The sequence below is a fragment of the Triticum aestivum genome, chromosome 6D (assembly GCF_018294505.1).
Source record: "Triticum aestivum cultivar Chinese Spring chromosome 6D, IWGSC CS RefSeq v2.1, whole genome shotgun sequence".
NCBI classification, from domain to species: domain Eukaryota; kingdom Viridiplantae; phylum Streptophyta; class Magnoliopsida; order Poales; family Poaceae; genus Triticum; species Triticum aestivum.
The window spans coordinates 433,084,329-433,108,638 of record NC_057811.1 but is presented as its reverse complement, the minus strand read 5'-3'; the positions used below and the strand labels follow the sequence as shown (position 1 = coordinate 433,108,638).

Genomic DNA, 24,310 nt, shown 5'->3' with positions numbered 1-24,310 from the left:
AAGACGGCCATCAAGCCATCCAGCGTAGATCGGACAGTACCAAAATAAAATAAAATCGTGTGACCCCACTTTAGTCTTCAGTCAACAGACGTGTGACCACTTTCGTACCTTGCTGTTGATCACTTAGGGTATTTCTTCACATCAGAGATATGTGTCGTTCTTAACATTATGCGTTTTCTGCATCTTCAGCCACACCGTCTTCCAACTCACCGCAGTTGCTCCAACAAGGGAAGCATGCACCAGGAGGGAGCTATAGTCCCCACTCAACAGTTCCCTGCATCGAATGCGTGTGCCCGACATGGACAGCCACAACAACTGCAGGGCCATTGACAAGTCAGCACATGATGCTCACTCCTATGGATGGCGGCCAGATAGGTTGTACCCTCATCTTACTTGTGTGCAACATTTATGGCTTTGTTATTCATCTAAGCATTGAAAATAGATTATCACATTTCACTATATATTCATGCTGATCTCTTACGGGTCTTGTTCAGGAGTTAACGTTGTTCCATAGTTCAGCTAAGAGACTTGTTCTTTAGGTAACGCTGTTCCATAGTTATCATCCATCAGCCAATGCTATCCCACAGGCTGGTGATTATAGTATTATACCACTTCTAGTATAACCTATGTTGTTCCTTAATACTTTTGTGTGCCATCTAGTTAATCTCGAGTACAAACGATACATATTATGTAGCTTTCATCTGTGTTCTCCCTTCAGTTTTTGAGACATGTTGCTTCCAGTTAACCCCAGTCCTACTATTTATGTCATCTCCTACAGGCACTCATTACATAAATCTAACTACTAGTTGTCTTCCATGCATGTCAGATATAATTGCACACATTGATTTATCCACAAGAACCTCACGGAGCAATGTAACAGCCAACAAACTTGACGTCAATGATACCCAATATGATGGAACATGTAAAGGCAGTTCTTCACAAGACTTGCAGAAAGATGATGAATCCTATTCACCCCATAAGGTCCTTGCTCTAACTTGGCCCTTGATATGGGTACAACATGCATATAATGTCCTAGAGTGCATCTACTCTGTTGCAATGCCTTGTGCTTCGCCTGCTGATCATGCATGTAAATATGGCATGCTTTCCTGTTTTTCAGTACCTATTCCATTAATGATAACATGTTTTCAAATTCAAGTACTGTCATTCTACTCCATCGAATGCCATCTGCTTAGTTTGGACATCATGCTTCTCAATATCTTATTCATTGTTATTCATCAGTATGTACTTCATCTGTCTACCATACCACGTTCTTCTTTTACATTGAAGTGTTGTTCTAGTGGTATCTTGCAATGCCATCTTAGTTTCCCAATCATACACGCATATGTTGCCTTAGTGTTTTTCTGTAATGTATTCCGCTAGCATACAGTTTTACATTCAAGTAGTGTTTTTTTACACTGCTGTCCTGTCGTATCCCTAGCTCTTACATCATACTCCCTCCGTCCGGATTACATGTCGCAGAAATGGATAAAACTGGATGTATCTAGAACTGAAATACGCCTAGACCCATCCATTTATTTCCGGATGGAGGGAATACATGTCATGCCTTTCTATTCTTCAGTATCTATTCCATCTCTTTTGTAGCATGTTTTATAATTGAAGCACCATTCTTCCATATAAGGCATGCAAGGGGAAGACGGCTATGTTAGAATCTGAAGGGTTACAAACCAGGTCTTTGCAAAAGATCCAAACGCCAGGAGATAATAAACCAACTCCAGTTTTCATAGATACTGCTCCAGCACAGAGAAACCCAACTCCCACTGATAATAAGACAATTCCAGTGGCCAAAGAACTAGTCCGCTCCAGTCCAGCAAAAACATGTCAACTCCATTCTAAGAAGCGTGTGCATATCCTCGCATCATGAAATTTTATAGCATTCTGATCATATTTTCTACATGTTTCTTACCCATCTCTCTTTTAGAAAATAAGGTTAAACGATAGAAGATTCCCTCCATTGGGATCGTATTCGAGGAAAGTATCTTGCGGGAATTCTCTGTGCTCCAATGCTGATGTAAGTACCTTCTGTATATCACTATATTTTCACATTAGCATGTTTTGTTAATCTGTGCGAATCCAACCTTTATCTGATCTAAATTCAGTTGTAGCAAAATGTTAAAGGCGACAATGTTGATTTTTGTAAGGAAAACTGTCTGGTAGTTTTGCATACTGAGCTGCATGAGTGTACTATCTCATATCATGCACATTACTGAATTGTAGTGCTGCTCTGGTTGCCCATTCATTCATTGTGTCAATGTTGCTTTCGTATTACCTTACCTGGCTAATGATAGACGTGCCATATTGTGTTAATTTGGTGTAGGCTGATGTGATCTGGTTGCCCAAACGTTCGTTGTGTCAATGTTGCTTTCCTATTATCTGACCTGGCCAATGATAGCAATGCTAGTGTGTTAATTTGGTGCAGGCTGCTGAAGATAAGAAGACAAACTTTGAAAACAGCAAGGCAACCCCATTGTTCTTTCCAAGAAATCTAGGCCAGGTAATATGGCAATAACTCATGATTAATCTGTTCGGTTCCCCTCCTAATTTATGTTATGATGCAGTGGTCGAGACACTCTCCACTATCAATAATACAAGCCTGCCAAAATCTCCATGTGAATCTGTTCAGTTTCCTCTGTCTCGAATGCAACAGAAAAAATGTATGTTTGTGAACCAATTAATGGCTGAAGCAATGATGGAAATGGTGGAGGAATCAGAGCTGCACATTCGTGCGCAACAGCAACTGATCAATGTTTTCAGAGACAGTGTAGCAAAGCAGCAAGAACTTGCCCACATGCTTATGGACGTCATCCGCGCTGAGGTTGCAGATTGTGACGTTGTAGATCGTTAGGTTCTGTTCATTTATTTGCACTGGCATCAATCTTTGATTGCCCAGTGGATGTAATTTTCTGTAATATATGCTGGATGTGCAACGTTTCCCCCTGTATGTCGTACCTTTGCTTGATCGGTTTTGGTCCTATGCATAATTGCTCGTCGTAATGGGCTCAAATTATCTAATTAGGCCTAAAGACATGTACGAACTTTAGTGGGCACATTAAGTTAATGGGTCGTTACTAGGCCGAAAGTTAATGGTCGGCCCTCTTACTCCCGGGTCGTTAACAAGCCGACATCAAAGCGGGCAACAGGTGGGCCCATTTGATTTCACGGGCCGTTAACAGGCCGTTACTAAGGTCGGGCTACATATGGCCCAACTATACGGTGGGCCTTTAGCAGGCCGAAAGAGACAGCGGGCTCGTACTGGACCATGAAGAGCATGGGCTGCTAAGAGGCCGAAAGTCAGGTCGTACTGTAAATCGCCCAACTGTGTTGTGGGCCTTTAGCAGGCCGAAAGAGAAACCGGGCTGCTATTGGACCATGAAGAGCATGGGCCGTTAAAAAGCCAAAACTCAGGTCCGACTACAAATGGCCCAAATCATTTATGCGTCGTCAACAGGCTGAAAGACACACCGGGCCGGGAATTGGCCCAACACTTAAATGGGTCGCTAAAAGGCCAAAACTAAGGTCCGACTACAAATGGCCCAACTCATTTATGGGTCATCAACACGCTGAAAGACACACCGGGCCGGAAATTGGCCCAACACTTGAATGGGTCGCTAAAAGGCCGAAAGATGTACATCCTGAAAATTGGCCCATCCCTTGAATGGGCCGTTAACAGGCCGAAATCACATCAGGCCGATATCGAGCCCAAATATATAGCGGGCTGTTAACGGGCTCGAACTGACGATGGGCTGCAATGGTGTCAAATCTTTAACGGGCCGTTGACGGGCCGAATTGGCACATCTCGTATGGGCCGTGGGCTTAAATGGACCTGACACAAGTAGTCCTTATATGGGCCGGCCTGCTAATTTTTACTGGGCCGGCCTTTTTCATCGGAATGGGCCACTGTTGGGCCGTGCCACGTGTTGACCTATCATAGGCGCCTCCTGTCCAAAGAATTGATGACATCTGTCCCAACGGTTAGCCAACCCGTGTTTCCTCCGGCCAATGAGAATTTTACACGTGGAAAATCCTCATTGGTCTGGGCTATTAGCGGGTTATCGGATCCAAAACCGGACCCGATAGCTTAACGGCGTTCCGTTACGGTGGATGCCACGTGTCGGTCACCCTTGACGAAAGCACTTCCATGACGCTTCCGTGATGATAATTTTGGTAATGTCATGGAACACTTCTACGACAGCACCGGTATGACTATCTTGATTCTGTCATAAAATTTTCATGGATGTACATGCATGACAGAAAACGTGACCTACTGTGACAATCACGTATCATCACGGAAGTGTCTTTTTTTGTAGTGATAGTTAAGGAAATAATAGAGACGGCTAGAAACTTTCAACAATGCTCCTTTATTTTTGAGGGGCGAGAGACTAATGTCGAGGCACACAGCCTCGCTAAGCATGCTTTTGGTCTTGGGCTCGGGTGCCATGTGTGGCTTTTAAACCTGCCAGACCTGGTTTGTATTCCTATGAACATTATTGATCAATAAAAGCAAGTGTGTTTAGATTTAAAAAAACTATATGGCGCCATCTGCAGTAATGCTATCGCAACCATGCCTCAAAGTCGATGGTCACTGTTTTTTCTAAAAATAAAAAATTCGATGGACACCGCTACCCCGCCTTCAACAAGCAGGGGAGCGAACGGAGTACATTACGCAAGTAGTGGTTTACCAGGAACTTATATAAGAGATAAGTGCCCAGTAGCCACCATTGACACCTAGCTATGAAGTTTCTAAGATAGTTAATTCACAGAAGTTCAAAACATATTGAAAGATGGCATGGGTTGTTCTCTGTGATGAACTCATGTGGTCTTGGGTTTCACAGATACCTAAAATTCCGCTTCGGAAAGGAGTTTCTTTTGAGTTCACATTTATTAAAATGAGCAACAATCTATCTTACAGTTACTGCGTAACTCCAAATGGTTATATCATTACACCAAATGCATATTGCCATGTTTTTCTTGTTTACGTACACTATGAATATCTTCATATTTTTTTATCAAATTTTGATGAATGTGTTTTTTGCTTGGTTTAAAGAAAATGGGATCGTATCTATTTACCCGTGTCACTTTCCCATATCCCCCTCCATTTTTGAAGGCCCGTTTTTTGAACTTTTGAATGCCCATTTGAATCATGTGCATATTCTCATGCCAGAATTGAACTCTCTACTTCAGTATTGGTGCAAATACATTCAAGATCTGCTAGCTCATCCGGATCTCCTATACGTGCTACTACTACTCCCATCCCAAAAGTATCTAACAGACACATCCTTCATTGTGCATACCTTCTTTTTTAGCCCTCGTGTAAGTTCTTCCCAAAATCTCAGACTATGCGGATCTCTCCTTATATGAATAAATTGATATCTCCTTGTCAGAATGCTTTTATTGAGGAAGAAATAGTATGGATGGGGCAATGTCGGCGCATGAAATCTCGCATGATTATAAGAGGAAGAAGTAATAGGGGATTATTTTGAAATTAGACTTTGAAAGACATATGATAAGGTGAATTGGTAAATTATGTTTCATTACTTGCAGGAGGAAGCTTAAAAAACCTAGATGAAATGGTTTACAGCCGTGGTAAAAGGGATTCCCTTGAATGTTAAGATCAGTTCACTATGGGAATGTCTTTGGGAGATTTAAGGGGTGAGGCAGGGAGATCCATTCTCAAGTTTCTCTACTCTTAAAAAGAATGTAAGGTTTCTATCTTTGACTTTTCTTCCGACCACCCCTTCATCCAACCTTTCCCGTATGATAATCAGTCATCTTAATTTACTTACTATCTCAATCAATTCCACTTTAATTATTTACCAAACTTCTCATCAAATTATAAGGTAAATCACAGGCAGGATTGATAAACATTTATTTACACAAGCACATTAATATGATAAGGTAAATCATAAGCTAACGTACTAGAATATTTATATCCCGTTGCAATGCACGAGCATTGGTATGGTCTTGTTAAACATTGCTACTTCTTGCTTACAAAAGACGGTTCATAAAGGTGAAGCTATTGGTCAATTTGTGGGATTGATCCCTCATTTGATGATGCAACTCTATTCATCCAAAATGATGTCGAAAGTGCTCGTAACTTGAAGTTGCGTTTATATTTGTTTGAAAAAATGTCTGGCTTGAAAATTACTTTCCAAAGAAGTGAGGTCTTGGTGATTTTGCTTAATGATGAGAAGCAACAAGAATATATTAACATGCTCCATTGCTAGTATGGGTATTGGCCTATCAAATATTTAGTTTACTTGTTTGTGAGAGCAGACTAAATATGGCAGATTGGGTGCTTCTAGAGGACAACTTGGTGCTGAGAATGGATTGATGGCAGGCTAGGGACCTATCCCTTGGTGGTAGGGTTACCAATATCAAAGCTTTCCCTAACTAGCATGCATGAGTACAATTTCTCTATGTACAGGTTTCCCGAAACTAATGCGGTGAGAAAGAATTAAAACTATTAGAAGATTCTTCTAGCAAAATAGCAGGGAAATAAAAAATATTGCATGGTTAGAAGGCCTCTGATCTCCATACCTAAGAAAAAGGTTGTTTGGGGATACATAATCTAGAAAAAATCAGTATTATCTTGCTTTGTAAGTGATGGTAGAATTTGGAGAGGAAACAAGGTATGTCGCGGGAGATTATGAGGAAGAAATACAAAACTCAAAATGTAATTACCCAAGTAGCTGTTCGCACACGAACACGTCACCGTGTACCCTCGGCGTCGAGCGCGATACGCAAGACACGTCGCCGAAGGAGGCTCACCGGAAGCGCGATACGCAAGACAATCCGGCGAGCGCTTTTGAAGACCCGAAACCCCACGCGGCCGGGAGAGACCCCGTCTAGACACACGATGGTGATGGGCTGCCCTAGGTCGGTTCGCCCGCCCCTAGGACTTCGTAGATCGGAGCACTCCGAAGCGAAGAACACCTATGAACGAGAAGCGGAAAACTATGGTAGGAGATGAAAGTTTGTAGATGGGTTTTTGCGATTGTGTGTTGTGTTTCAATTGGCCGTCACCCCTCATGTATATAAGAGGCTGCTGGACTTCCCGTGCAAGGAAATGTTATAATTCACGTCCAAAACCCTAATTTGGGTCCAATTTGGATTGCTTGATCTGAACTTTCCAAAGCTGTTCGGTCTAAAAATTGGCTGCACCTTGCGGGTCATGTTTGGGGTAGTAAACGACCTCAGATCAAAATCACGTAAGAAGCAAATTTAACCGTTTCGATGATACAAACAACTTTCATGTTGAACATTTTTCTATTAGAGGCCATCTTCAGGGCTGAATCACTCGCGCAAAACGGACTGCTGCTCGCGCTACCCATCAGACACCATGTCTGATGGGGCGGGCCAGTTTGCCTCGTGACGGGGACCGTATTCAGATGGCTCTAACTTTTACATACGATCTTGGATTGAGGCTATTTTTATATCAAAATCAACCATTTTAACGAGACAAAGACAATCCGTGTAGAAACTTTTCTCATATGAGATCGTCTTGGAGGCTTAATTGGCCGAACAATACTCTGAATACAAACTTAATACTTAGCATAGTTTCGGCCCTTGAAATGAGGTCGGATGGTGATGGCGCAAACTTCAAAGATGTTCATGTCGACAATACGAAACTTTTTCATGTAGATCACTTCTCCATTTGAGGCCATATTAATTTAGTTTTTGACCGTGCCAAAATCTGGTGTCAACAGTAGCCAACTCTGCTTTTGATCCTCTCTATTGGGCTAACCTTATCAAGATCCAAAAGTACTGCATTGATAACATGAAAAGGATATGGTAGGGAATGGCCATCACACAATTTTTTGGGAAGATAACTTGTGTGTTGAGGTGAGAGTTTCAATGAGAAATTCCCGGAAATTTATGGAGTATGCAATGATTTAACCTATATAGTTGGGCGGTTGACTGAGAGGGGATGGGCTCTCTTATTTAGAAGGTGGTTAAATATTAGACAACAAGATCAGATGAACATTATGTGCTCTATGTTGCATGGTGTGGTTTTTAATCAAGATTAGGACATGCCATGGTGGATGCAAATTTAAAATAGCAAATTCATGGTCAAATTCATACATCAAAGGTTGTCTGATATAGGATCAGACAGGTCCTTTAAGGACTTGTGGAAGGCTAAGGTGCATGCTAAAATCAGAATTTGGCTCTAGGTTATGTGGCATAATGACATTCTGACCAATGATAATATTTGTAAAAGGAATTGTACTTGTAATCCAACTTTCCATTTATGTCTTGCGAACGAGAGCATCCATCATTTGTTCATTAGATACTCTACCGCTAAATATGTTTGGGGAATCCTCTGCAAAAGTGTACGGCCCACATATAGGCCTGGTTGTTTCTCCCAATATTTTGGGTGGATCCTAGAATTTATGCCAGCTAGAAGAAATGTGCAAATTATGGGGCTTGCAACTATATGATGAGCTCAATGGAAGATGCACAATAGAGCATGTTTTGACAGGAAACTTGTAAGATTGTCAGCTAACTTTGTGTGCTACGCATGATCCTTTATGCAATATTGGGCAGGTATGCAAAGTGGTGTAGAATTGGAGGTCGAGCTATACTGGAGCAACGTGTGACTATTCTTTAGAGGGAGGCCCTGGCTCAACATAATGATGGCGGGCATGAAGCTGGATATGTGCCTCTTCACACCACTGCATAGGGAGAAGACACGGAATAAGCAACACATGATGAGGAAAACACGGAGGAAGACTGAGCTAAAATTTGGAATGTCAAATCCTTTTGGGTGGCTGTTTAGGCTGATCCCCGTTGTATCAATCTTGTGGCTTTTAGTTTTCTTACACTTTCTTTTTATTGTTAGCGGTGCATGCGACAATTGAACTTGTAGTTTGTTGTTTAATTTTGAATGTGTTGCCTGTTTGGGTGGGTGGATGTGTGGGGGGGGGGGGGTATGTTGTTGCCGATTGTTTCGTTATGATAATGGTAGTGGAACCCGGTCCAAGGTTTTGGGGTCGTAGGGGAAAAGGGGGAAAGTTCTATCCATTTGTGGGTTGTTTAACATTCATAAAATCAGTAACAATCTATCTAATATGGTTCTTGCACAGCTCCAAATGGTTATATTATTGTACCAAACGCACGTTGTCGTGTTTTTGTCTACTCCTATTTCTCACACTATATGACTATTTTTGTATTTTTATGGGAAAATTTGATGAATGTGATTTTTTGCTTAGTTATAAATTGGAATCATGTCTATGTCCCCATGTCAAGGTTGGCACTTCCCATATCCCCCTCCATTTTTAATGGGCGACGCTACGTGTCTGCCGGCGCGGGAATTCAAAAAGGATCCACCGCCTTGCTGACCATTGGATTGACATATTAATAACCGTCCGATCTACCAACGTAACGTAAGCAGCCACCCTTTGTAACAAGAGTGGTGTTTCTGCAACAGTCTGCTTGTTGCAATCATTCGATCCTTTATTGTTTATTTTTTGCAACAGACATCTTATTGCAGAAATTTTTCGCAACAGAGATCTTGTTGTAGAAATATTAAAGATCACATGGGCGTGTTTTTTCTATTTTCTGCAACAGACATCTTGCTTCAGAATTTTTTCGCAACAAAGGTCTTGTTGCAGAATTTTAAAGATTTCTGCATATGGTCCCTCTTTGCAACAAGAGCTTTGTTTCAGAAACACGCCGACTATTGCAACAAGAGCTTTGTTTCAGAAACACGCCGACTATTGCAACAAGAGCTTTATTCATAAACATGCTCTCTCGAAACCGCCGTACACCGTGAGCTTCGCCGGATGGTGGTGAGGGAGGATCGGCCCCGCCCGTCCCCGCCTTCACGCCGCCACCGGCGAGCACCCCACCTCTAACCAAACATACCTCGTCACCATCCTCCTCTTCCTTCTGTTTTCTTCATCTCTCTGTATCTCTTGCCGCGGGAGCACCGTTCGCCGGTATCGTCATGGGTCCTTGCTGTGAAGCTCGCCGTCAACCCCACCAGACCTCGCCGAGACGAGCTCCCGCCGCTCCCGGGTGTCCCCACCTCCTGCTCGCGGGTCATCCTCGTCGGATCCGGCGAGATTCGACTGGAATCCTCGCCGTCGTCGCCCTCCTAGCCGCACGAGTCTCCGCTCCCGCGGCTCCCGGACGTTCCTGCCTCCTGCCCGTGCGCCATCCTCGTCGGATCCGGCGAGATTCCTGGCCGCCATCGCCCTCCCGGCCGCACGAGTCACAGCCGCTGCAAAAAGCCAGACAGTTGCAAAACTCTCCTTTTCGAAACAAAGACTCAGTTGCAGAAACACATTTACACGGGGGGTGCTCTCGTCCATCTGATCAACAGAGGATCTGACGGACACGGAGTCGGCGGACGCGCCCTCGCGATCGGCCGGCTGAAGGTAAGCTTTTCTCATTTTTAATGCCCTTTTTTTGAACTTTTGAAAGCTCACTTCTATCATGTACAAATTGTCACGCTAGAATTGAACCGTTTACTTCAGAATTGGTGCAAAAAGATTCAAGATCTGCTAGCTCACCCGGATCTCCTCTACATGCTGCGGCTACTAGCATCCAAAAAGCATCTAACAGACACACCCTTCATTATTCTTATATTCCATTTTTAGCTCCCGTGTATGTACGCGTATATGCGCTAACCTGATGAAGACATGATACACGCTCGTACGGATCTTATGCTTTGCTTAGAAAATGCACGGATCCTATGTTGATGGCTTGATTTGGTTAACGAGTTGTTGGAGGATCCTGTCAGAAAAAGCTTGTTACTACTAACAACGTATATGTTGCACCTAAGCACCGGCATGGCATCATGACACCGACACGTTCCCATGTGTATGTCTCAGACAGACTCGTGCACTATGAGGCGCTGTCCCCAGGTGAGATTACCAATTGCTATCAAAGAACAAGAAATTACTTCACTCGACCAGAGATGCACTGATCAATATACCACGGATTGTGTGATCACTAATTATCCTATTAATTACACGATGAAACGTCTGCATGATCACAGAGAACAAAGCGAAATCCAGACGGCTAGAGAAGCTACTCACCATGAACAGCAAGATATGCACAACCCTTCTAATAGAAAATGAAAGAATTTTACTAGTTTGTACGGTTCCATGATCGACAGGTCAGAATGATCAATCGACCTCCGCCGCTAGAGGTGCTGCACGCAGGCTCGGCAGGTCGCTGCCTTCGCGCGCCGCGGCGGCGACCATAGCCAGCGCGTCCACGTTCTTCCTGCTGCTGGCCGGATCGGTGCGGCCGAGCTTGGGCGCGCCGGCGCGGCCGTTGGCGGTGGGCACCGCGGTGACCATGGGAACAGGCGGCTGCGCGGCCTTCTTCCTGATGCTGGGCTCAGTGCGGCCGAGCGTGGCCGCGCCGTTCTTCCAGCTGCCGGGCTCGGTGCGGCTCGCGCTCCGCTGCCCGCGGCCCTTGCCGAGGTGGTGCTCGCAGAGGGAGTAGCCGACCAGCGTGGGCTGGCTGCAGCGCCACCCGCGCCCGTTGACGCGGCTGCACCGCGACCCTTCCATCAGCACCGGCGGGCCGCGCTGCCTCTTCTTGGCGCCGCCACCGATCTTGATCCCTTCCTTCACGTTTACGGGGACCACTGGCATTGCCGGGATGACGAGACGTTCTCCGGAACCGATCACCGGCCGCTCAGACTCGTTGCAGTGTCCATTCTCTAGGCTGCATTGCAACATATGGAGCATTAGTAAAAAAATTGGCCTGAAGTTGATGATACTAATACATCCAACGAAAACGAACATCTAGGTGGTAAATTGGCTAGAGTGGCACACACGCGTACACGAGTCCCACATATCGATCGTCCGAACGGTTCCATCAAAGATGCAACGAGACGTCCAGTTCCAACTACTAGCAAGTAAACCAGCATGTGATGTGATGCAGGCCAGTGCCAAGAAGATAGTAGTATTAATCATGCGCGGTGTATAATACATGTGCAGGAAGACGGAACAGATCGTAACGTGCGTCCACAGGTACATGGCCCATGCATGTCTCCCCAAGAACATGGGGGTGCATCGCATCGCATTGCATTGCACCCATGGAGGACGGTGAGTGCAGATCGCAACAATGCGGGCATGGGTGGGGTGGGGAGGAAGAGGACAAAGCCACCAGGCTGTATGCCCATGATCGTCGAGATCCTCGCACGTCGGCATGCAAGGGGACAAAAGTAATCCCACGACGAAGTGGGTGCATGAGTCATGAGTGAGTGCACCGAAATACTACCACCATATGCTTTTTCTTCTTCTTCTATATACTAATAGTATGCGATCTATACCATGGACTGACAGTGTGCCGCATCGCCAAGAGGACGAGACAGTATTAAAATGGGTTGGAGTGATGGAGTCTACTGGGCTGGTGCCGTGGTGCGTGTCATGTGCCGAGCTGGCGCTGCATTGCACTGCCCCCACTAATGCATCTGCATGTAAAACAGCAGGGAGGCCAACAAGGCCCATGAAACGGGAAAGAGGCCTTGGATGCTTTCCGATTCTACTCGATCCATCATTGCCGCAACCAGTATAGTATCATCGGCCGATTCGTCGGCCATGACTCGCGCCACCGAACCGATCCGCGCAGGCCGGTGACACTGACACGGGACGCTTTTGGCTCGTCGTCGTCACAGCGAATCACGTACCTCTCGTGGGTGCGGCCAGCTGCCCCCTGACGTTGCGCACCGCCGCCGTGGTTGTGAACCGGTGGGTCGTCGTCGTCGCTGCTGCTGCGTCCCGCCACCACCACGTTGCCGACCTGGCAGGTACAGATAGCGACTCAGTGAGGGGCAGCCAGATCTGAGGGACACTTGGTGGCGAATTAATCCGGGTGCAACGAAAGGAGTTAATTGGCAGGCCGCTACTAGTAGTACAGATTGGAACGAAAATTCAGGAGAGAGGGGCCGGGCATGCACGCGGGCGAGTGTAACTGAATGTACCTGCGGCCCTGACGGCAATGCGGCCGGGCCGGGATCCGCGTCTGGGCGGAGCGGGTGTAACTCCACCTCCGACTCGATCCTCCTCTTCTTCCCCTGCTCGGCCTCGTCCCCCGGGAGAGGCAGCCAGTGTCGCTCCTCCGCGTTCGGCGGTGGCGGTGGCGGTGGGTGGGGCGCGGTGAACGGATCTGAGGGCAGCGGGTAGGGCGGCAGTGCCTGCTGCTGCTGCGCCTGCGGCCGCCTCCGGATCCTCATGGACGGAAACGGGGGGAGAGACCGACGGCAATGGAGATTTGGGGAGGGTGCAGATCAAAGAGAGGCAGGGGGGGTTGGGTGCAGTCCTCTCTCACTCACCTCGCCTCCCTCGTGGATCGCGATGCATTTATTTATGAGACGGGGGGAGGGGAGGGAGTGCAGCAGCGGATTTTTGGTGCAGTTTGGCTCGGCGTCTATCCGCGTTCGAGATCGGAGAGGGGAGGAAAGGGGCGGAAGGCGTGACGGCGTGAGGTGGGGACGTGGGGTGGGGTGGGGTGGGGTGTCGATGGATGCAATACGCCATGTGCGGTACAACTGTTGTTGCATGGGGAGACGGGGCGGCCGGGGCAGGCGGGGTTTGGTGGTATCGCTATGTGTACAAGGCATGCCTACGTATACGGGGCGGAGCTGATTGTATGCATCTCATCCTCGTATGGTGAGCGTGGCTTGCAGGATTCTTCTTCTAGCTGGAGAGGAGGGGATCGGATCAGATCAGAGTGACTAGATGAGACGCATTGTCACAGGGTGCACGTATGTATGTACGCTGCGCCCAGCCCACGGTGCCGACGTACGTGTCTTATACGTACGTGCAAGAGTGGTGCATTGCCGTTGTTGAGGTGCCTGTGGCGGTCACCGTCATCGTCATGCACTACTCCCTCACTGATCTAAACGTTTTTATAAAAGAAAAATTTACAGAGGGAGTAACGCTTACGTGAATGTCCAAACCTCTTGGCCCTTTGCATTCTGGGATGCACACATTTATCTATGGTTTTATTACAAACTAGATGACACCCCACGCGTGAGAGTGAAGATTGGCTGGAATGTATTTCGATCGATTTAGTTGTATGGAACAGAAGTTTAAAATTAATTTAATTGTATGAAATAGTTATTTTAAATTGAGAGTATAAGAACTAAATTTTGAAATACACATGGTTTACTATGTTTAATTATTCAGTTAATAATATAAGAAGTGGAATTTCAAATACGACATATCTCGATTACATTTGGTCGTATGAGAAATTATTTTTAAACTTAAGATATAAGAAGAACTGGAGTTTGAAATACATATGATTTACAATATTTAATTATTGAGTTCAGTCCTTTTTCATGCATATTTGCTTGCTTTTATTGGATGTCACTGAAGTGACTGCATATTTGCATGTTGAGGTGGGCATTTTCCGTGCATGTTCGCATGCTTTGATAACATGTGTGCATGTTACGAGAAATATGTTAGTAGAGAGCTAGCTATTAAGATATAGAAGATAGTACATGCAAGACAAGCATCTTGAGTACATGGAGTGGATAGCAAATGACATGTCCATGACAAAGGTGAAAAAAAGAACCTATGAAATGTCGCCACTCTTTCAGGCCAAACCTTCAACAGGCTACGCGAGTGCGCCATTGTGGACTCTAACCAACAAAGGTGAGATCACGAGTTTTCACCCAAGACTAAAGTGGTGTTTTAGTCACTATGCTGAATGAGGGTCGTCAAAGAGTTGTGCCACCCATGACTTTGTCTCAATCCGGCAGGATATCCCCTGGAGATGGTCCTCGCATGCCACCAGCGGAACTCCTCTAGATCATGCACTAATCATCCAAAATCTTAACAAAATCAATGTCTGTGTTTAATCTGATTATGTGATCCAACAGTTCAAACCTTGTTGATGAATGGGGGAGAAGATAAATCACCACTACATGGTTGCAGCTTGTATGCTCTAGCGACATGACTAAGAGTCACCAATGACAGACACAGATCAATGTCATGCATTATGCAGTCACGTGACACTCGGTCATTCCTACCCGGACAAAGCGTCACCTCGCTCGTAGCCAATGGCCCTTCCAAAGCAGATCGTTGTTGTGCACAAAATATCTTAACATGGTTAGCGACCACCTGTAGTAATGGTTCTTAAAATCGAAAAGAATTGTTTTCATGTAACATGCAAGGTTTCACTAGATGGTTACTGAGCATAGCTAACCTAGATGGTAAGCGTTGAACTATATCCATTGATTCATTTCGGTGAGTGAATAGGTAATGGTTTGACATAGCATGCTCGAGCGGCGCAGTCGAAGCGTCACCTATGACACCCCTATTATCCACACTAGTTGCTACCATGACACAATCAGCGTGATGCCCCACCATCCACATGGCTCAAAAGTTGCCCACCCGCATGTGTGACAATGCCTGCCGCCCTAGAAGAAGACTTTCGCGTGTTGCTACACCACCAGAGAAGAAAAACCCACCGGTCTTTTGGTAGTGGGCCCACCAGGCCACCACCATCTCAATCTCTGGAAGAAGATTGACCCTTGCCCCGGTTGTCCACATGGCTAAAACAATGCCCCCCGCATGTGTGCAAATTGATGCCGCCCTAGAAGAGGACTTTCGCGGGTCGCTAAACCACCAAAGAAGAAAACCCTGCCACTCTTTTGCTAGTGGTCCCCCCACCATCTCAATCTATAGAAGGAGACCGACCCTCGTTGCCGCCATCCACATGGCAGAAATGCTTCCCACCGCCTTTGTGCCAATGGCTGCCGCCCTAGAAGAGGACTTCTGCGTACAACACCAGATAAGAAAACCACACCACTCTTTTGGTAGCAGGTCCAGCCCCATCTCGATATCTGGAAGGAGATTGACCCTAGTCACGGCCGCCCATGGCCGAAACGCTGCCCACCGCCTATGTGCAATGTCTGACGACTTTTGCGGGTCGCACCACCAGGGAAGAAAATCCCACCACTCTTTTGGCAATGAACCCACCACCATATGGATCTCAGGATTAGAATTCTTAGGATTTTTTCTATGTTTTTTTATTTATAGAATTAAACCCTATAGGGATTTTTTTTCTAAGAATTTTTTTAACTACTTCCCATAGGATTTCTAGCATCCACTCAAACCGCTTTGAAAGAATCATTTGTTTTCCTATGATGCAATCAAACAACCCAAAATCCTATAGAACTGAGATAAGCATAACATTTCAATTCTATATATTTTTCCTACTCTTGTGTGTTTAGAATCCTGCGAATCAAAAAGGCCTAGGACTAGGATGGTAGGACTTTGTGGTTCAAGCTTTCATGGAGCATGTCTAATCTGTATGGTAAGCAATGAAATATATGCATTCATCAGTCTTGCAAGTCAGTTACAATTTTTTGTTGGGAGGAAAGTGACAAATTTATTTTCTTAGGGGTAAACTTACTTCAGTTACATACATCCACCCTGGTCATGCGCACGGTACTGTTTATCTCTTCTTCTTTTTGATGTGGAGTTTCTGCTTATCCTCTGGCAGAGCACGTTACTGCTTAATCAATAGTCATAGTCAAACAAGTTCACTGCCTTTGTCGGGCATCATGGCCGTTTCTTGTAGAGTTGCTTCTAGTGGGCCAGCAATCCAGCATGCCTTGGGCCTGTTCACGTAGCACTCTTTTTGCTTTTGTAGAATTCCAAAATTCCGCGTGAAGAGAAATTAAGAAGATGCGCCAGGCACATGTGGCTTGCTGTTTTGCCCACATAATCTGCATCTCCCCCATGAACATTGATTTTTATTTATTTTTTGCAAGAAACTATGAACATTGATATACTTTACAGATTCTAAAAAAAAGGTGCCACAGAAATTCTACGATGACGTGAAAAATCGGAGGGGTCTGCGGGGTACCATGTAAACTCGCCTTGATTCAGGAGGCCGATGGAGCTTCATGTGTCCCACATGACATGAGTTAATGTGCACTTGTAATCCCTTCTCGCATGGGAGTCCAGGAAGGCAAGCAGAAGAGATGAATGGTTCGTTGGACGATTTAAAGGCAGAGCTAGCAGGGGCACTGTGGCATGGCCTTCCCACGAGGATGGACCATCGAAGGATTCAGATGGTTCGGTGGTGGGCACCGAGACATCAAGACCCTGGACACATCTTATGCAGGCAACGGCACATGTTCTTCGACAGCCCAGCACGGCCGTAAGCCCGTAACAACTAAAGAGCATCAGTAGATGAACAATGAAGTGCCAAATGACACTCGAATCATTCAGAAACCCATGCAGGAGAAGGGCGTGGTTTCGTGCGATCCATGTAAATGGATCTCACAGTCTACAGGCGTCATTGGTAGGATCTGTTTAAAGGGCAACTAACTATGCGGATGCCATGCGACAAGGCAAAGGACCAGATTGATTGCGTGAACGGAGAGAAACACGGGAAAGGACCAGCAGAACCTGCTTTAAGTATGATTTCCGATCAAAACGGTAATCACATTGCCGCGGACTAGAGTGCGGCGTATCACCTGCAAGAATCCCCTCGAAGGAATGGCAATGGGAGGCAGCAGCGAGAGGCTGCACAAGTGCTTTCAACTTCAGAAGTTCAGTTTTTTTTTAGGGGGACTACAGAAGTTCAGTGGGTAGCACTATGGTCCATAGCCCATCAGGCCCGAACTGGTGACTTCTCCGTTGCACCTGGTGCCCACGGCCCACCCACGTGGCCCGCTTCTGGAGTCCATCCATTGGTCTGGTGAAGTCTAGGCTCGAACTCCAGCGACGGGCCGCCGGCGGTATTCGATTTTTTTTCCCATTTCCCATTCCAACAGTAGCACCTTTTGCTAGTTCGAATAATATCTCTTTTTTAAGGCATCATTATGCATCGAGCTTGTGCTCTGAGATCAGAATTGGTAAAATGTATCCGTTACAGCACCTCGCTACATTCAGAAATAGCAAGAGGAGATAAGCTAGGTGCCTAGGTGCTGCAAATAGGTCGGCGGTGAACCCATTTAGAGCTGACTTGCTTTCAAAGCTAGTAACCTCACTGCATCCGTAGGTCAACAGAACAAACACCTAAAGGCTAAAGGCACTTAGGTCTTTGCTATTATCCAGAATTTGTTATCTGACCATCAAAGCGAACTGGCTCACTTCACTAAGGAATTAGGAGATGTCAGTTACGTACTTGATCTGACTATTTAATCTCCACTTCAGTAAGGAATTAGGAGAGGTCAAACACTTGATCTGACTGTTTATAGCTCCACAGTTTTTCACTATATCTTAGCTCTGCTCAGGGATCTGAACGATTATCATGATATGCAAATAGGATCTGAATTCTGAAAATGACATGTTGTTCAATGTCCTTGGGCGTCTAGCAAGCTCAGGGAAAATACCGGCAAACTTGCGATAGGAAATATGTGTACACTCACCATTATTATCGTCCGGTGAATTGTTCAGGCTTGTTTCAGTAAGTAAGTACGCAAGATAACTTCAGGCAAAGTGCACAGCAGCTGCAGCCTGCAGCTGAAGCCAGACTTAAAAGGGTTGCAAGGTGGTGGAGCGTCAGTTGTTATTACTCGTTGTTATTAGGTTCGGTCCACCTTTGCCATGTAATAGTACTAATTTTCATATATATTACGACCCTGTTCGGAGGTACTCCGCTCCGCAGCTCCACTCCCGGAGCAGGTGGAGTCGTAGTTGAAATTTGTGGAGCGGCTGTTGAAATTTGTGGTTCTGTCCACCTTTGCCATGTAATACTAATTTTCATATATATTATATATGATGAGCTCTTTTTTACTTGATTTTAGCACCCATTGGTACCCAAACAATGACCAACTGTAAAACATATTGTGGATAATATAATGTTTTCCCTAGCACAGCGCCCTTCGACTGACAGTCTATATCCTAAAGATATCTCACCAGAGTGCTTCGGCATATCTAGGCTTCAAAATCGGCTGTACCGCACGTTGATCTGACAAGGAACAGGCTTAACAAGAGCTTCCATAGGACAATGAAATCAGGATGCACAGCATCAAAAGCACTATAGATTCAGAACTAATACAAGGATTGCTATGTTCATACAGCCACTTTTCTTACTATACTATTCAACACACCAACTCAAAGAATGCTCACTACAATAGCATTCAGTGAACAGAAAGATAAGGATTCATGAAAAACAAAGAGCTATTCTGAATTTCTGATGCAGTATACACTATTCTTTGGTTCTGATTATTGCTAGCTGGACATGGATTTTACATCATAAACTCCTATGATTCTATACAGAGTTCCTGTTGGTAATGAGAGTTAGATATCTGATAGATTGCCTACTTTACTCTATGCAAGGATTCCAAAACCCTTTGACCTATCGATTTTGTCAACTATATATGCCTTGACCGCTTCGGCTGGCATGTTGCAACAAACAACAGCTCATGTACAGGAACAAGTGATTCGGCACTTGACTTTATTGGTGTAGCATCTGATGCTGCTTGACCAGAATCTGTGCGTAGAGGAGCTCGTTCCAGGAGTCTGGCACTCCAGGAAGGCACCAGTGGCTGCAGTCCTGGTATAGCTCTGGGGACTTGCGCTCCTCCTCGCTCAACTTCTGCTTGCGGTAGACTGAAGGATGTCCCTCCTTCCTGTAGTCAGTCATCCTTGTAATGTTCAGGTAGGCCACTGGTGTTTTCATCCCATGGAGGACCTCCTCCAGAATGCTCATCTTCTGCGGGTATGGCATGAGGTACTTTCCGTTTGTTATCGGCTCAGTTTCCTTGTCGCAGCTGCCGCCTGAATTCCACTGCCCTCCGCTGCACAACAGAAACACACACATTTGCAAACATCAGTTGCTGTGATAACGATATGACACCGCGAACTGAACTTGTAGGAGATGAGATCAGAAAAGTCTCTACGAACCTGAAATGGGACGCTGAGTAGCCTCTGAAAAACACAGTTGTTTTCTTGGGATTTATATTGGAATCAACCCACCTGGCCCAGGTGTTGAGAGCTCTCCGGTAGGCGTCATGGACATTCAGCTGACTGTACACTTGGTTGCCCTCTTGATAGTAATCTTTCCTGTAGCACATTTGACATACTTGTAACGGTAAGGAACAATTGAAATGCAGAACACATCACATGAACATCTTTATTGAATCATATTGTGCGAATAGAAGCTTACCCAAGGGAAGTTTTCTCATGTGTCCACCAGTGCCCAGTATTGAAAACAATGACATCTGCATTCTTGTACCTCGAGGATGATTGATCAATTTTGTCAAGCCTAAGAGTTTCCTTTTTCTTTCCACGCGTGACAAGCATATCCCATTCCTGAACAAGGAAAGGGGAGCGGAAGAACTCCACAGTACAATTGTAGTCCTAGACAAGATAAATTTAGCACATAAGCTTTCATCCTAAATACTGAAACAACCTCAGATAGCAATTCTGAAGAAAAACAGCAAAAACAGAACAAGGCATAAGAAAAGCACAGAGCAGAATATTCCCACATTCATGCTCTGACTTGCTACATGTAAAAATGTTTATGCTCTGATTTTTGCTACATGTAAAAATGTTTATGCTCTGATCTGTTGCATATAAAAAAATTATGCCCTGATCTGCTAATGGTTTGCTTCATTGAAAATGTGTTAATGCTCCTATTTTCATGACAAAAATGTTCTGATCTCGGTTGTTTTGATTCAGTGGAATTTCGTTAATGCTCCAGTTCATGTACGGTGCAAGAAGTGAATTCTAAAATGTAAGTTCAGAGTCAGAAAAGGAAGTGTGTAAATATGCATGAAATAAACTGTGTTGCGCAAAATGAAAAGGATCTAAGAATGTGAATTGAATATAGTGCAATGGGTTTATTGTATATCAAGCAAGAGTCTTAAAGTTTTGAAGGGTGGAGAAGATAGGCAGGGGAATGGTATTTTTGAAGAAAAGCACTGTATATGTACCTGACATGAGAAAAGAGTAAAAATTCTTCAGGAATTAAGATCTTTTTGTGGCTGGTGGTACAGAAAAGAATTTGACCAAAGGCAATCTGATTCAGAGAGGCTGGGTGGGGCCTTATACGTGTCATTTCTGTGGCCACGACTAAACGATTTACGTATTATATCCAACTGTGTGTTTTTGTTCAGACTTTGCCTAGAATTGGAGATGAACTCTTCGGTGTATCGGGGCAATGTTTTCTTGTGAAGGACAGGGGTTTGATGTTTGTGGGGATTGTGTCGCTGTTCTGGTGTGTATGGAAACTGCGGAATGCTGCATGTTTTGAGCGCAAAGCAGTAGTGTATCCCAATGAAGTTATGTTTCTTTGTCAGTTGAACATTACAATGTTGAGCTGTATTGCAGAAAAATGAGGCAACCAAACTGATGGTGATCCAATTAGCTCGGCGATGGAGCAAATTGCACGGGAAGTCTTCAACAATTCGAAAGAATGGAGGCCAGCAGCGCCCAGATTCCAGTGGATGCCGCCGTAATTGTAGTTCGCTGTTCTGGCTATCTAATTATGTTTCGGGGTTGTTGCTAAAAATGATGAGTTACTTTCCTGTTTGGTATCAAGATTATGTAGCGAATGTGGTTTCTATTATTGTAAATCTGGGGGCAACCGCTTTCTAAAAGAAAAGTTCATCCTAAATGCTGAAACAAGCTCGGATAGCAACTTTGAAGGAAAGCAGCAAAAACAGAACATGGCATAAGAAGCCAACCTGAAAGAGGAAAGAGTAGGAGCCCTCGGCCCTGAACTTGTGGTTCCCGGACACCTCAAAAACCCTCCTCTTGTCTTTTACAGAACTCCTCAAGATGCAAACGAGTGACTCCCACATGTTTCTGTTGAGTGAATCGCCAACGAACACGAGTCGCTTTCCCCGCAGCCTCTCCAGCATATCAGTTGGGTTCAACCTAAAATAAGGCATCAGCATCACGCCATCACATAACTGAATCTGTCATGCATAAAGAACTAACTGAATTCACACACACAAACTGCATGGGTGTTTAAGCAACTGTGCTCACCTCGGGATGCTGCACCCGCGGGGCTGCCACCGGAGTCTCTGGTAGGCCTTATCGGGGCGGCCGTTGAGGTGGCAGTTGAAGGACTCGTCGACGTGAGGGCACGATCCCTCCGGGTAGAGAGGGTACGAGTCGTCCCGGACCCAATTGCCGTAGAACATGTCGCATCGGCCCATCGCCTCGATCGAGTGAAGCTTCTTCGTCTGACCACCAGCATTGGCAGCCTCTTTGGCAGGATGTCTGTTCCCCATCACCGGCACCGCGCTGCTGTTGGTGGCCTGTGCTGCGTGGCCTTTCACCAAACCGGCGCTCCCTTGAGAAGGAGCAGTGGCTTCCTTGTGCATAGTCTTCGTACTGTTGCTTCCACCTGAAGCAACAGCAGCTCTGTTTACACTCTGCTGCTGATCATGGTGGGCCGCCGAATCTTGAGCGGTGTGGTTCTTGCCTGGATGTCCTCTCCTATGAGGCGCAGCAACATTGCCGTGCAGCATCGCTGAAACTGCACTGCGGGTCTGATTGACGGATGGAATCGCCGTCCCGTTGCTCGCCGTGGCTTCCGCTGAACTTGCATTCACCTCGGAGCCGTTGATCCGAACAGGCGCACCTCCCTTCGCCGTGGTGCCAGTCTGGGCTGAACCGCCGATCGTGGCCCCAGCCTTCGCCTCAGCAGCTGCGATTCCTGAGGAATTGTTGGGAGCAGCAGCGGCGATACCTGACGAATTGCTGGCCGCTTCACCGCCTCCCGCGTGATCACGGGGCGGCGCGTCGCTCCGCGCCGCCGAAGCAGCAGCGTTACCGGTAGCGGGGTTGTCGGTGCGAACTCCTCCCGAATTGCCGCCTGGTACCGCTCCTCCGCCTCCCGATTGCTGGCCAGGACTGGAGCCGTTGGTCCGCGCGCCCACCGCCGCGGTAGCGTTACTGGACTCGGAATTGCCGCCCCCGGATTGCCCGTGAGGACGAACCGCAGTTGACCCGTTGGTCCCGGCCCGCCCGCCGCCCGCCGCGAGCCCGCCGCCGCCCGGCCCGCTCCGCCTCGCCGCGACGACGCCGGGACCGGGAGGCCCGGGGAAGGAGGAGTGGGAGGAGTTGGCGGGGAAGAGGGAGGAGAAGAAGCCCGAGACCTGCGCGCGGTAGGGCGAGGCGGAGGCGAGGACGCCGTCGAGCCACGCGGCGGAGGGCGAGGAGGGCGGGGGCGCGGGGAGCGAGGGCGCGAAGGCGAGGAAGGCCGCGAAGGCGCCGAAGGCGAGCGCGACGCCGTAGATGCAGAGCCTGGCCCGCCGCGCGGCCGCGAGGGCCCCGGCGCCGAGGTGGTCGGCCGCGGGCAGGCCGCCGTGGCCCCTCCACGCCGCGCCCTTCATCCGATCGCGCCCGCTCCGCCCCGCGGCGGGGCTGCGGGGGAGGGGGACTGCCGGGGGGTTTAGGGGCGGGCGGCCGGGGGAGGGGGAGGGGGAGGGCGCGGGGTGAGCTGCGGGTGGTTAGTGCTGCCTGCGGCCGGTTGTTTTGTAGGGAGGAGGCGGTGGGAGTGGCGGTGGTGGGCGGTGACGGCGAGGCGAGGTGCGGGCTGGGAGCGAAACCAACTGATCTCTTTTGCGGGGGGCTTTTGAATTCCTCCTCCCCTCCCGGAGTTTCTCTGGGTTTTGCGTGGGCCCCACGACGCGATAATCTCTCGGGGAGTTTACTTGATTGGCTGTCAACGCAGCAAGTCAAATCACTCTGGGTTTCTTCCTCGTTGGTGTGGTGCGATGTGCCGTGTTTGGCAGTGGCAGCGCCCCTGAAATTTGGCCGCCTCTGGCGTTAATTTGATTGGCAAAGATAATGTGACGTTAATTTCGGCCACGCTCTGGATGTTTTTTCTTCTTCTCCGGTGATCAAGGAGATATGATCCGATGAGGAAATAACACTGCGTTACCAACTTACCATGCAAGGCCGTGGCTAAAACAAGAGCATATTCGATGTCTGTCTTGATTCCGGGATCTCGCAAATGAGGAACGCCTTTTTTTTTATTTGGGAGGGGCAAATGAGAAAAAATAAAACCAACCCAAGAGCTAATCTTTACTGGCTTTTTTTTAGGAAGAAACTCCGCGAGCGCCGCGCGCCTGAGCCGATGCTCGAACGGGGCCTGGCTGGCAGCTACCCCAGCTGCCCAGCCAGCGAGTCGACGCCCCGTTCTCAGCAAGGTGCAAATGAAGAACCCCTTGGTTCCAAAAGGATACACAAGTACTTATTAGAGTCCGAAGTCGTGGTAAAATCATTGGCGTCGACCATGTGGTATTCGTCGGAATGAAATTAGCATGAATTTAGTACTCCCTCCGTACCCCAAAAAGGTCATTGATTTAGTATTAGTTTAGTACTAAATCAGTGGGGCAGAGGGCAGG

At 46.8% G+C, this 24,310-nt stretch overlaps 2 protein-coding genes across 2 annotated transcripts; both read right to left on the bottom strand.

The window, feature by feature from the left end:
• Window positions 1–10,887: 10,887 nt before the first annotated feature.
• LOC123145632 (uncharacterized) lies at window positions 10,888–13,455 on the bottom strand. Its single transcript, XM_044565096.1, has 3 exons — window positions 12,962–13,455; window positions 12,668–12,780; window positions 10,888–11,700 (listed from the first exon to the last, which is right to left on the bottom strand). Exons 1-3 carry the CDS (start codon window positions 13,211–13,213, stop codon window positions 11,151–11,153), a joined length of 915 nt encoding a protein of 304 aa, XP_044421031.1. The 5' UTR covers window positions 13,214–13,455; the 3' UTR covers window positions 10,888–11,150.
• A 5,652-nt stretch (window positions 13,456–19,107) lies between these two features.
• Window positions 19,108–23,378, bottom strand: LOC123145631 (protein trichome birefringence-like 1). The gene is made up of 5 exons (XM_044565094.1): window positions 21,939–23,378; window positions 21,635–21,827; window positions 20,113–20,306; window positions 19,851–20,009; window positions 19,108–19,744 (listed from the first exon to the last, which is right to left on the bottom strand). Exons 1-5 carry the CDS (start codon window positions 23,291–23,293, stop codon window positions 19,402–19,404), a joined length of 2,244 nt encoding a protein of 747 aa, XP_044421029.1. The 5' UTR covers window positions 23,294–23,378; the 3' UTR covers window positions 19,108–19,401.
• Between the last annotated feature and the right edge of the window lie 932 nt (window positions 23,379–24,310).

What these genes read in the sequence shown, in the direction of transcription:
- LOC123145632 (XM_044565096.1), bottom strand. Translation starts at nt 13,213, where the DNA reads ATGAGGATCCGGAGGCGGCCGCAGGCGCAGCAGCAGCAGGCACTGCCG. An exon ending in CATTGCCGTCAGGGCCGCAG is followed by an intron (nt 12,781 to 12,961) that starts GTACATTCAGTT and finishes TGTACCTGCCAG; the next exon opens with GTCGGCAACGTGGTGGTGGC. An exon ending in GCTGGCCGCACCCACGAGAG is followed by an intron (nt 11,701 to 12,667) that starts GTACGTGATTCG and finishes GTTGCAATGCAG; the next exon opens with CCTAGAGAATGGACACTGCA.
- LOC123145631 (XM_044565094.1), bottom strand. Translation starts at nt 23,293, where the DNA reads ATGAAGGGCGCGGCGTGGAGGGGCCACGGCGGCCTGCCCGCGGCCGAC. An exon ending in CATGAGAAAACTTCCCTTGG is followed by an intron (nt 20,010 to 20,112) that starts GTAAGCTTCTAT and finishes AATGTGCTACAG; the next exon opens with GAAAGATTACTATCAAGAGG. An exon ending in TACTCAGCGTCCCATTTCAG is followed by an intron (nt 19,745 to 19,850) that starts GTTCGTAGAGAC and finishes TCTGTTGTGCAG; the next exon opens with CGGAGGGCAGTGGAATTCAG.